At 42.5% G+C, this 12,698-nt stretch overlaps 1 protein-coding gene across 1 annotated transcript in view; it reads right to left on the bottom strand.

The window, feature by feature from the left end:
- The window catches only part of LOC145349385 (beta-galactoside alpha-2,6-sialyltransferase 2-like), a 96,508-nt gene that overhangs the window by 21,681 nt on the left and 62,129 nt on the right, over positions 1 to 12,698 (bottom strand). Inside the window, exon 4 of the mRNA XM_080197904.1 lies at positions 464 to 561. Coding sequence (XP_080054030.1) covers positions 464 to 561 — 98 coding nt within the window. The remainder of the gene's footprint in view (positions 1 to 463; positions 562 to 12,698) is intronic.

The raw sequence follows: 12,698 nt of genomic DNA on the forward strand, positions 1-12,698 counted from the left end.
GCATGAGTCCATGAGTGTGACTATGTCAGGCTGTTACTTGAGTAATCTGTGGGACAGCTTCTTTGTTTTGGCACATGTTTCTAGATGTTAATTTTGGAAGACCTTTTATCCTAACTTGAGCAATTACGCCTTTATCAAGTCTGAATCTAATGATTCCGCTGATGCCGGGTTGTCCATTCAATTTTCTTCCTCTAAAACTTGGTCTTATGGTTTGATACAAATTAATGACTTGCTTGGTCACTTCAGAGGGCAGTTAGTAATGAACCACATTGCTCTGGCTCTGGAGTCACCCATAGGCCAATCCAGGTAAAGATTGCTGATTTGCGTCCTTAAACGACGCTAGCAAACCGTTAACTAAAGATCGCTGTCCTGTTCATAGAAGAAACACTTCATAATATTAAGGAAAAATAACTGAAGCAAAAATGCAGAGAGGTGAGTAATGTCAGGGCACACATTAACTCACTTGTGAATTAATAACACGGATTGTGGTTTTGCTTCCAACATCCTTCTCGTAACCTTGTGTAGGGGCAGCATTAAATCTCAGAACTGCATCATGGGAATCTGGAAAAGAGAAACAAGAGCAATTAATCTTCATGTTTTTTTTGGAATTTAAGTGAATGGAATTGAGATATGCTATTTTACACAACTCAGAAAATGACAGAAGTCTAATTCAACCGGACATCGTAATGGGGGAGTTTGTACTTTTACATCATATAGAGTTTATGGCACTGATTAAAGCAAAAGGCACAGTGGCTTTAATTGGGTTAACCAAGCCAAAAATGAATCAATTTGTTAGATTGCTCACTGACCAAGGACAAGGAATGTTACTACAATTTACTGTATTCTCTGAAGAGGATAGTTGGTAAAAAGTTTTTTCTTAAGAAAACATACACATACACAAAACACCTGACAGACTATTTTGAAGAATTAAATTCCAGAACCTTCCATTGCCACAGAGGTTTTAGTAGTGAAGCTGCTCTGCCAGATAATTGTCAAGAATTCTGCCCCAATTCATTTCCCTTTTTCATCTTTGCCAATGACTAGTCGACATGTTATTTTTTTCTTTGTGGCCAGTACTTTCAATATTGCAGAGACTATAATGGAGCATTTGTAAACTGCTTTTAAAATGCTTCAGTGCATTGTTACTGAAACATTATGCACCAGTTTCTAGAAAACCACAAAAAAAGACAGGTATTGGGCCGTAACTTCAGAGCTCTAGGGGCTGTACCCCAAAGATGTACCACGAAACACTCGCACTGGAAGTTCACAGGTAAGCTTTGTACAGCAATTGCCCAGAACTGCAAATTTCCCCAGAGAAATTGCTCTCTGCTGGGAATTATTTAAAAAGCAATTTAAATTGGATAGTTCGGGCTGAGTTACCTCAATAGTTTTCCAGAAAAAGTTAGAAGAATTAAAACCTCTTCTAACTTAGGGGTAACTACTGCATAGACTCCTCCATGGGGCCCTCCCACACCTTGAATTCCCAGGGCTCTCCCCCACCTCCAACTACATCCTTGACTATTCATCCCCACGGGACTTCCACACCCCCTTGATCCCCCAGCTATATCCCTCAGAGCCCCACAGCGACACCCTCCAAGGAACTCCCAGCACCTCCAGCGGACTACAACCATTGATGGGATCTTCCCAACCATGGGATTTCCCCCTATCCCCATGGGGGCCCTTTCCCCCAGCCACCCCCTTCTCCCCCCACACTCCCACCTCTCCAGGCTAGATTCACAACCCCCTTAACCTGACACCTCCCACACCTGAGGCCAACCTGACACAAACCTCCCTCCCCAAGGCAAGCCTCCCCGCCCTCCTCCTTCCCAAACAAAGCATGGCCTGATGTCTGAGGCCCATGTTGTTTTCCAACCCTGCAAAAGGCTCAGCCTGAATCTGCCCAGCCTAATCAGAGGCCCAAGGCTAGTGCCATTAATGAGAGCGGTGGCCTTCTTCTGCACTTCATTCTAAGCTTCAGGGGCAGGATGCACTGCACAAGATCAGGAGAAAGAATTTTTAAACATTGAGGTAAGAAACTAGGAGCAAATGACAATCCCAGTTTGATTTCCATTCTGTGGAAGTTCAGACTCATTAATAGAAATTAAAACTTATGGAAGCTAATAAATTGTTTAGTACTCAAAACGATGTTTAGTTTGTGCATTATGCATCAGAGTGGACATTTGAACCTGAATTACTCAATAGACAACTCTCTGGGATAATTGCAGTATGGAGTGTAGCAGAATTTAAATGTGGTCAATTAATTCTTGTATACAACCTCTTTCTCAGCTAAAAACGTACATTCTCTGAAATATACAACAATATATAAATTAAGTGTGACAAAGAGCAATTAATGTGTGACAAAGATATAAACCTTTATGCCCACAGGATGGCAGAGTAGTTCTTCCAGTGTTAGTGTGACAAGTTTTACTTGTTACTTCCAGTAGTGGGCACAGCTTTTCCATGTCACACAGAAATCCAGCTATGGGTTATGTTGCTGCTTTCTCAAATTGTACTTGTGATGCTGGCGACACTGAATGAGGTTTTCACAAAATTGGAATAAATGTTTCCCCCAAGAAATGCAATGTCACAAAAACAGTGACACCTATAAAATAAAAATTCTTATGACAGTTCATGTTTCCAAAACTGTTACTGCAGGTCATAAATGCCTTGGAACAATTGAGGGTTGGACCAGACATGCACTGACTGTCTCAAACGCCATCTCAGCTGTTTTCAAACCCCATTCACATTCCAGCCTTGTTTACTGCCCTGTTATGTCCCAGTAAATATTCAGCTTGGTACTGGAATGTCATAAATGCTTTTATTTCACACTGCCTGAAACATTGTCCCAAATATATAAATCCAGTAAGAAAGCTCTGTCAATTCCTTCACTGTCATTGTATAACAATCCTGGAACTTCCTCCCTCACAGCACTGTGGATATACCTCTTCCACATGGATGGCAGCGGTTTAAGAAGGAAACCCAGCACTGCCTTCTCAAGGGCAATTAGGGATGGACAGTAAATGCTCACCTTGCCAGTAATACCCATAAATGATTATAAAAAATTGCTGCTCTATGTTCATCACCACCAGAGGGCCCCTATCATGATCAATTTCAAATACAAGACATATGGCAGGATTCTTTGGTCATTCACGCCAGTGGGATTCTCCAGTCCCGCTGCAATGCATGGAGATTTGGCTGAGCATCAAAATCTTCATCCTCTCTGGCAGTGGTGGTGGGGTATGAACGGCTGGAGGATTCCAGCCATAATCGCCCCCTCTGTGCTGTTAAAATGGGTGAGGTTTGCATAGTTCATCAACTATTTCTAAGGAATGGCCTCCTTGCTCATCAAGGGTGTTGTGAGAAATTTCCCCTTATATTTGTTATCAGTGTGCAATGTTGTTGCCTTGTCCACATATTTGCGTCTAATTGTGCAGAAACAGTGGGTGCAATTTTCTGGTCCTTCTCACTGGCAGAATCTTCAGGTCCTGCAAAAGCGACCCCCTGTGGTGGATTTGCCGATGGTGGGACGGGTGAGCCATACAAGTCATCATTGACATTGGGGCAGGGGTTTAGGATTACATTTATATACAGGAGTTTGAAAGGGTGAGAGGGAATCTCAAGAACTTATAAAATTCAAACAGAAATGGACAAGGTAAATTCAGAAAAATGGTTCCCAATAGTGGGCGAATCCTGAACTAGGTGTCATACTTTAAGGATAAGGGGTACACCTTTTAGAACTGAGATGAGGAAAAATTTCTTCACCCGGAGGTGGTGAATGTGTGGAATTCATTACCACAGAAAGTAGTTGAGGACAAAACATTATCTGATTTCAGGAAGAAATTAGATGTAGCCCTTGGGGTTAAAGAGATCAAGGGGTATGAGGGAGGGGGGATGCGGATATTGAATTCAATAATCAACCATGATCAAAATGAATGGTGCAGCAGGCTCAAAGGGCCAAATGGTCTATTCCTGCTTCTAGTTTTTATGTTTCAATGGTAAATTACTAGATTATTTAAACATTTAAAATAACTTGTTTACAGCAGCTGGCAATATTTCCAGATATGAAATCCATCCTGTAGATTTCTTAAGATAAATCTCGTGATCAGTAACTTACATCAAACTGGCAGGTATAAAGTGGTCACGACTGATCAGGAATCGAGTGCAGACCACTTGCACCAAGGTGTACAATTGCTTTACAACATCCCCATTTCCATTTTAAATGATCACACCCAGTCATAAGCCTGCTATATAGGAAATTGGAAACTAGCACGGTGGCACAGTGGTTAGCACTGTTGCCTCACAGCACCAGCGACCCAGGTTCGATTCCAACTTTGGATGATTGTATGGAGCTTGCACATTTTCCTTGTGTTTACTTGGGTTTCCTCTGGGTGCTTTGGTTCACTTCCACAGTCCAAGATGTGCAGGTTGGGTGGATTGGCAATGGTAAATTGCTGCTTAGTGTCAGGGGATTATTAGGGTAAATACATGGGTTTACAGGGATAGGGCGGGGGTGGGATTGTTGTCAGTGTAGGCTTGATGGGTCGAACGGCCTCTCTCTGTATTATAGGGATTCTATGAAATCATAAATCATAGGCAGAATTAGCTTTAATTTATAGAAACGTACACCTGTACACTATGTTTATATGTGCATGCATGAGACTGAATGTGTAGCATTACCTTAATTCGGGGTCAGTGTGTGAAAATAAATAACCTTTACTGCAAACTCATGAAAGTTTGCTGCTGAATCACTTAAATAGAATACACACTCCAAGGACAAGAACAAACATATTCCTTTCCACACAATGCTGATTATAGGCAGTCTTTTATCCATAATTCAGACATTTGGGGGTATTTTGATGACTTGATAAAGCATTTATATAATAGATGGAAGTTGGCATCACTTATGGTTTGGAAGCTGTGCCTGACATAGATGCAGGAGTATTTCCTGCCAGATTTTTAATATTGGAGATTTGAGCAATGGTATTTATCCAGGCATAAGCCACCATTTTGCAATGGTATGCATAACAAAAAACTTCTAGTTTAACAGTAAATCACCCTTTTTGCAATCTTTGTTAATGCTGGGTGCCCCTTGCACAGGTAATTCCTGTGTCCAGCACTGCTTGGGTGCGAAGGATGGAAGATATAGAGTATCATTTATTGCTCTCATCTGCATGTCATCATAATACACCTGCTCTCACTTTCACGCTATTTTTCACAGGTTCTGAAAGCCCAGCTTGACTGTTTCAGTTCCTCACCTGCCCTGCCAACGCCAGGTTCCTGAAGGAAAATTTGGCCTCAACAAGTCAACTTATGATGGAAAGATATAATAGAAAATGCATGATGAGAAATGTTACAGGAAATAAACGGTGCACTTACATGAATGTGTATAATGTGCAAAACTTTTAAAATAGTGTGTGAAGATCCTATAGTATTGTTCAGTGAGAGTTGCAGAATATGCAGCTTTATAACAAAATGCTGTTGTGCCATGTAAAGTGTATATTAGCGCTAGTCTTGTGTTATGAATGATTATTGCATTCTATTTTTATTATGCTGCCTTCTGTTGGTGCTTTGACTGAGGTTCAAAGTCTGTGAATCTGTTCATTATTTTGGGGTAACTGTAATTAGGTGGTGTTAAACATTACTTATTTCATGCAACTTATCTACCACTCGTGCCAAATCCCCATCAAAGGTGACAATGGTTCTGTGGTAATATAGTAAGAAGTTTTACATCACCAGGTTAAAGTCTAACAAGTTTATTTGATAGTAAACAAATAAACTTGTTGGACATTAATCTGGTGTTGTGAGACTTAGAACATAGAACATTACAGCGCAGAACAGGCCCTTCGGCCCACGATGTTGCGCCGACCAGTTAAAAAACAATGACCCACTAACCTAAACCAATCCCTTTTCGTCCATAAACCTATCCACGGATCTCTTAAACGCCCCCAAACTAGGCGCATTTACAACTGCAGCAGGCAGGGCATTCCAATCCCTCACCACCCTCTGGGTAAAGAACCTACCCCTGACATCCGTCCTATAACTACCCCCCCCTTAACTTAAAGCCATGCCCCCTCGTGCTAGATTTCTCCATCAGAGGAAAAAGGCTATCACTATCCACCCTATCTAAACCTCTAATCATCTTATATGTTTCAATAAGATCCCCTCTTAGCCGCCTTCTTTCCAGCGAAAACAACCCCAAATCCCTCAGCCTCTCCTCATAGGACCTCCCCTCCATACCAGGCAACATCCTGGTAAACCTCCTCTGCACCCTCTCCAAAGCCTCCACATCCTTCCTGTAATGTGGAGACCAGAACTGCACACAGTACTCCAAGTGCGGCCGCACCAGAGTTGTGTACAGTTGCAACATGACGCTGCGACTCCTAAATTCAATCCCCCTACCAATAAACGCCAAGACACCGTATGCCTTCTTAACAACCTTATCTACTTGATTCCCAACTTTCAGGGATCTATGTACACTTACACCTAGATCCCTCTGCTCATCCACACTATTCAAAGTCCTCCCGTTAGCCCTATACTCGACACATCTGTTATTCCTACCAAAGTGAATTACCTCACACTTCTCCGCATTAAACTCCATCCGCCACCTCTTGGCCCAGCTCTGCAACCTGTCTAAGTCTTCCTGCAAACTATGACACCCTTCCTCACTATCTACCACACCTCCGACTTTGGTGTCATCAGCAAATTTACTAACCCACCCAACTATACCCTCATCCAGATCATTAATAAAAATTACAAACAGCAGTGGCCCCAAAACAGATCCCTGAGGCACACCACTCGTAACCGAACTCCATGATGAATATTTACCATCAACCACCACCCTCTGTCTCCTATCCGCTAGCCAATTCCTGATCCAATTCCCTAGATCACCCCCAATCCCATACATCTGCATTTTCTGCAGAAGCCTACCATGGTGAACCTTATCAAACGCCTTACTAAAATCCATATACACCACATCCACTGCCTTACCCCCATCCACCTCTTCGGTCACTTTCTCAAAAAACTCAATAAGGTTCGTAAGGCACGACCTACCCACCACAAAACCATGCTGACTATCTCCAATCAATTCATTACTCTCCAAATAACTATAAATCCTATCCCTAATAATTTTTTCTAAAACCTTGCCCACAACAGAAGTGAGACTCACCAGTCTATAATTCCCGGGGAAGTCTCTGTTCCCCTTCTTAAACAATGGGACAACATTCGCTAACCTCCAATCTTCCGGTACTATACCAGAGGCCAACGACGACCTGAAGATCAGAGCCAGAGGCTCTGCAATCACTTCTCTTGCCTCCCAGAGAATCCTGGGGTAAATCCCATCCGGACCAGGGGACTTATCTATTTTCAAACCCTCCAGAATATCCAGCACATCCTCCTTATCAACTGTAATACTGTCAATTCTACTCCCCTGCAACCCAGTGTCCTCCTCAGCTATATCCATGTCCCCCTGCGTGAACACCGAAGAGAAATATTGGTTCAATGCCTCTCCAATCTCCTCCGGTTCCACACATAACTTCCCTCTGCTGTCTATAACTGGCCCTAATCTTGCCCTAACCAACCTTCTGTTCTTGACATACCTATAGAACGCCTTAGGATTCTCCTTAACCCTATCAGCCAAAGTCTTCTCATGTCCTCTTTTAGCCCTTCTTAGCTCACTCTTCAACTCCCTCCTAGCCAATCTAAAGTTTTCTAGTGCACTACCCGAGCCCTCACGTCTCATCCGAACATAAGCCTCCTTTTTCTTTTTAACCAACGAATCAACTTTTTTAGTGCACCACGGTTCCCCAGCCCTACCAATTCCTCCTTGCCTGACAGGGACATACCTATCACGGACTCGCAGTAGCTGCTCCTTGAAAAAACTCCACATTTCGGACGTTCCCAGTCCCTGTAATCTCCTAGTCCAACCTATGCTTCCTAATTCTCTCCTAATGGCCTCATAATTACTCTTCCCCCAGCTAAAACCACTGGCCCGAGGTTCATGCCTATCCCTTTCCATCACTAAGGTGAACGTAACCGAATTGTGGTCACTATCACCAAAATGCACACCAACTTCCAAGTCTAGCACCTGGTCTGGCTCATTTCCCAGCACCAAATCCAATATAGCCTCACCTCTAGTTGGCCTATCTACATACTGAGTCAAAAAACCTTCCTGCACGCTTTGTACAAAAACTGACCCCTCTAACGAGCTAGAGCTATAACAATTCCAATCAATATTAGTAAAGTTAAAATCCCCCAAAACAATTACCCTATTACTTTCACTCCTAACCAGGATCGTCTCCGCAATCCTTTCCTCAACCTCTCTAGAACTTTTAGGAGGTCTATAAAAGACTCCCAACAGGGTGACCTCCCCTCTCCTATTTCTAATCTCCGCCCATACTACCTCAACAGACAAGTCCTCATCAAACTTCCACAAGTCCTCATCAAACTTCCTTACTGTGTTTACCCCAGTCCAACGCCAGCACCTCTACATCATGACCACCTGTGGTAATATAATCAGGCCTAGTTTTAAGGCTGATTAAATTGGATATCCTAAATTAAAAAATTGTGCACATTAAAATCAAATGCAGTCAAACCTCAGGCAGGTCAATGATACAAATACACAAACATGTCTGGGCCTGGCCCATCAATCACCCGAAGATCACTGCACTTTACTGAGACCCAGCAGGAGATTGTCATCGCACCCCATTGAAACGCACCGGCCTACTGTTAGAAGCCCAGATTGGGTCAGACTTTCTGTCACCTAGAGTTGCTGCAGTTACCTTATCTAGCAACAGATTGCATGTAAGCAACAGCATGGAGATGGACACCTGGGGGTGGACCCTGGTGTCCTGTCAGGCAGACATCAAGAAACCCACTGGGTATTGGAACCCCCTCCTGGAACCTCATTGGCCGGAAATCAGAGAAGTTTCTGGAAAGACTGGCAGGAAGGGGAATAAATGTACATATCTCAGACACACCAGCAGTGAAGACTTGATGAGGGAGCAACCGTGACCATCCAGAAGACTGACCAGAGAAGGAAGGAAGGAAGAAGCTGCCATCAAGGCTCACCTTTCTGACGACAGACCAGAGGGATTCTGAGAATTGGGCCTACAGTTTAACCAAACCATCTTTGCGGGTAGTATACTTGAATCTGGGGTGTCCTCTTGTTTTACATGGGTAATTCAAAGCTTAATAGTGTTACTATTAAAAAACTTATTGAACCTTTACTTGTGTTTGTCCTTTGTCCATCTTGCAAATAAGGGCATCGGGGTAAAACCTCGGAGTAAGCAAACCGGTTGAAAGTATCTGAGAATTAACAGGTACAGCAGGTCTCTTTCCAGAGAGCTTATCCCTTTACCTTTCAAAACCAAAGTCATTATGCATTTACAAAAAAATCCACCCCGACCCGTTTGTCTTTTATAATTATTGTCTAATCTATAAAGAACTTGTATTTATACAGTACTTTTTGTGATTTCAGGGTGTACCAAAATGATTTTCAGTTAACAAAGTACTTTTGAATTGGTATCATTAATGTCAATTGCAGCAATCAATTTTCATTTAGCAATGTCCTATAAACTGCAATGAAATACATGATTAATTCCTGTTTTACATATTGGATGTGGAATAATCATGAAGGACATGAAAGGGTTAACCTTGTCACACAGAGGGAATGAGCGAACTGAGTTGTGATTGATTTGGAGAGGAATAGAAACAGGACAACGACAGGTTAATTGCAATTATGAATTGTCAACAGTTCCTGCTTAGAATGGAAGGAACATTTACACTTGGGTAAGCTATGAGCTAAGTGCCCCTCACTGTGGGAGGAAAACCTTCTGTTGTGTAAACAGCATGAGAGTTGTCTGTGCCCTTGCAGTTCTGCATTGCTCAGCACACTGAAAAGAACCAGGGTAAAGGTGTGTGAAGTGTTGGACAATCTAGTATAATGTTAACAGAATCTATGCCTGAGGCCTAGGTATGTAACAGTGTGACCTGAACACTATAAAAAAGAGACAATATTGAAGTTAGGAGAAGATGGTGGCACAGTGCTTAGCACTGCTGCCTCATAAGACCAGGAACCCGGGTTCGATTCCAACCTTGGGTCACTATGTGCATGGAGTCTGTATGTTCTCCCTCTGTCTGTGTGGGTTTCCTCTGGGTGCTTTGGTTTCCTCCCACAGTCTGAAAGATGTGCTGGTTAGGTGCATTGGCTGTGCTAAATTCTCCGACAGTGTACCTGAACAGGCGCAGGAGTGTAGCGACTAGGGGCTTTTCACCATAACTTCACTGCAGTGTGAATATAAGCCTACTTGTGACATTAATAAATAAACTTTAAACAAAAGAAAAATGGGGATTGGGCATCTCCAGACCTAGGCCTGCAAACAATACTGGTAATGACCAGCCATGCGGACGAGGTTCAATCAAATCGTAAAAGGTACTGTGATTTTACGGGTTCAGTAAGCAATAAATCTAAAGTTGAGCCGAATCCTATTTGCTGTTTGCATTTTGATTCTTGTCATTCTACATGTCCAAGAATCATGGCAAGACTAAACGACACAGACCCCCTTACAAATATTGGCCAGGAAACTGGAAGAATCCTACAGTTCCACTCCTGATAGCATCTTGGGATCTTTTATGTCAACTGGAGAGGGCAGACAGGACCTCAGTTTAACATCTGTTTTGAACATGTTATCACATCCAGCCTCTGCAAACCGCCCCCCACCCCTCTTTATTAATGCACCAGATAGAGTTCAATGTCAAGAAGTGAAGTGATAAATTTTGGCAAAAAATACAATAGCCGTTATACTCTGAGGGGAAGTAAATTCGGTGCTGCGTAAGAACAGAAAGACTTGGAGATACGAGCTCACAGGCATTGCCTCCAGCTGATTGTCTGTTCAAAAAAAGCTAGTGGATTTCTAGGTTTTAATGCAAAACATGACAAAAAGTGGTGATAAATCTATATATGAAAGTTTAATAACATCACAGTTGGAGCACCACATGTAGTTTTGAACAGCATATTAATGAAAGAAATTAAAGATTTTAGAATGGCTGTGATGCTAATTTGTGTGGAAAAATACAAAAAATAAAAATGTGAAAAACAATACTCTCATGGTAGAGCAATGCAAAATATATAGAAGTGTTTAAAATTAAAGATGAAAACAATTAAAGTCAAATGTTTAAAGAAATTTCTTTACAAAGTTGTGAGGAGTCGGATTCATTTCCAGGGCTGATGATTGTCAACACTGAAGATTAGATTGGATGAAGGAATTGGGAACTAAAGAGATTTGGAAGTAGGTAGGTAAATGTGATTCGAACACTTTGCTCGTCTGTAAGAGAGCACTTAGTCCATTGTAACTTCTGTGTATTTTCATGCATGTTTCTCTAAATCCCTTCAGTCTGACTTCTACCTATGTTATTCTAACAATGTCCTGGCTGAGACTATGAAAACTACTAAAACTATTGCTGGTGATAAGCAAACTGCTCTTCATCTCCCATAATCTTTCTTCTTTCTGCAGCTTTTTACAATGTTAGTCATTTTTATTCCCCTACCTCCTCCACTTCTTTTCCAGCTTCATAGCCTTGTACACTTTTACATCCATGCATCCAAATACAGCCAACATATCCTTGTATTAAAATGTTTTTCATTGCTTGAGTTGTCACTGCAAGATTTTTTTTCCATTCATAGAAGGTGGTTAGGACAGCACTTATTGCCCATCCCTAATTACCTTTGAAAAAGTGGTGAGCTAACTCCTTGAACCACTCCAGTCTTTATGGTGTAGGTACACCCACAGTGTTATTAGGGGGAGAATTCCAAGTTTTGACCCAACAACAGTGAAGGAAGGGCAATATATTTCCAAGTTAGGATGGGGAGTGACTTGGAAGGGAACTTCCAGGTGGTAATGTTCCCTTATGTCTGCTGCTATTGTCCTTCTAGATGGTAGCAGTTATGGATTTGGGGGGTATCTAAACCCTGATGAGACTCTGCAGTGCATCTTGTAGCTGGTACACACTTCTGCCATTGTGCATTGGTGGAGGACGTGAATGTTTGTGGATGGGGTGCCAGACAAGTGGGCTGCTTTAACCAGGATAGTGTCAAGCTTCTGGAGTGCTGTTGGAGTTGCCCTCATGATGTGGAGATGCCAGCGTTGGACTGGAGTAAATGCAGTATGAAATCTCACAACACAGGTGACGAAGGGGCAAACCCCGAAAGCTTGTGAGTTTACTATCAAATAAATTGGTTGGACTTTAACCTGGTGTTGTGAGACTTTGAGCGGCGCTCACCCTGGCAAGTGGAGAGTATTTCAACACACTCCTGACTTGTGTCTTGACGTAGGCTTTGGGGAATCAGGTGGTGAGATACTCACTACAGGCTTCTGACCTGTTCTCGTAGCCATAGTATTTATATGGCTAGTCTTGTTCCATTTCTAGGCAATGCTAACTGCCAGGATGTTGATAGTTTCCCCCACGGATCTGTAATTCATTCCTTTTTTTTATGTGACAACTGCCATAAGCATGGGATCAGTTTTCATATGTTGGATGGGATTCTCCAGCCTCTCCACTGCGTGTTTCTCATGGCGGGAGGCGGCCTGCCATTGGCTGGCGATGAAAGCTACTGGTCCTGCCGCTGACAATGGGATTTCCCACTGACTCCAACCCATATGACGTAAACCTGGGGCAGGAATACGGCATCAGCGGGACTAGAA

The sequence above is a fragment of the Carcharhinus amblyrhynchos genome, chromosome 10, assembly GCF_965287045.1.
Source record: "Carcharhinus amblyrhynchos chromosome 10, sCarAmb.v2.hapA, whole genome shotgun sequence".
Lineage (NCBI taxonomy): Eukaryota > Metazoa > Chordata > Chondrichthyes > Carcharhiniformes > Carcharhinidae > Carcharhinus > Carcharhinus amblyrhynchos.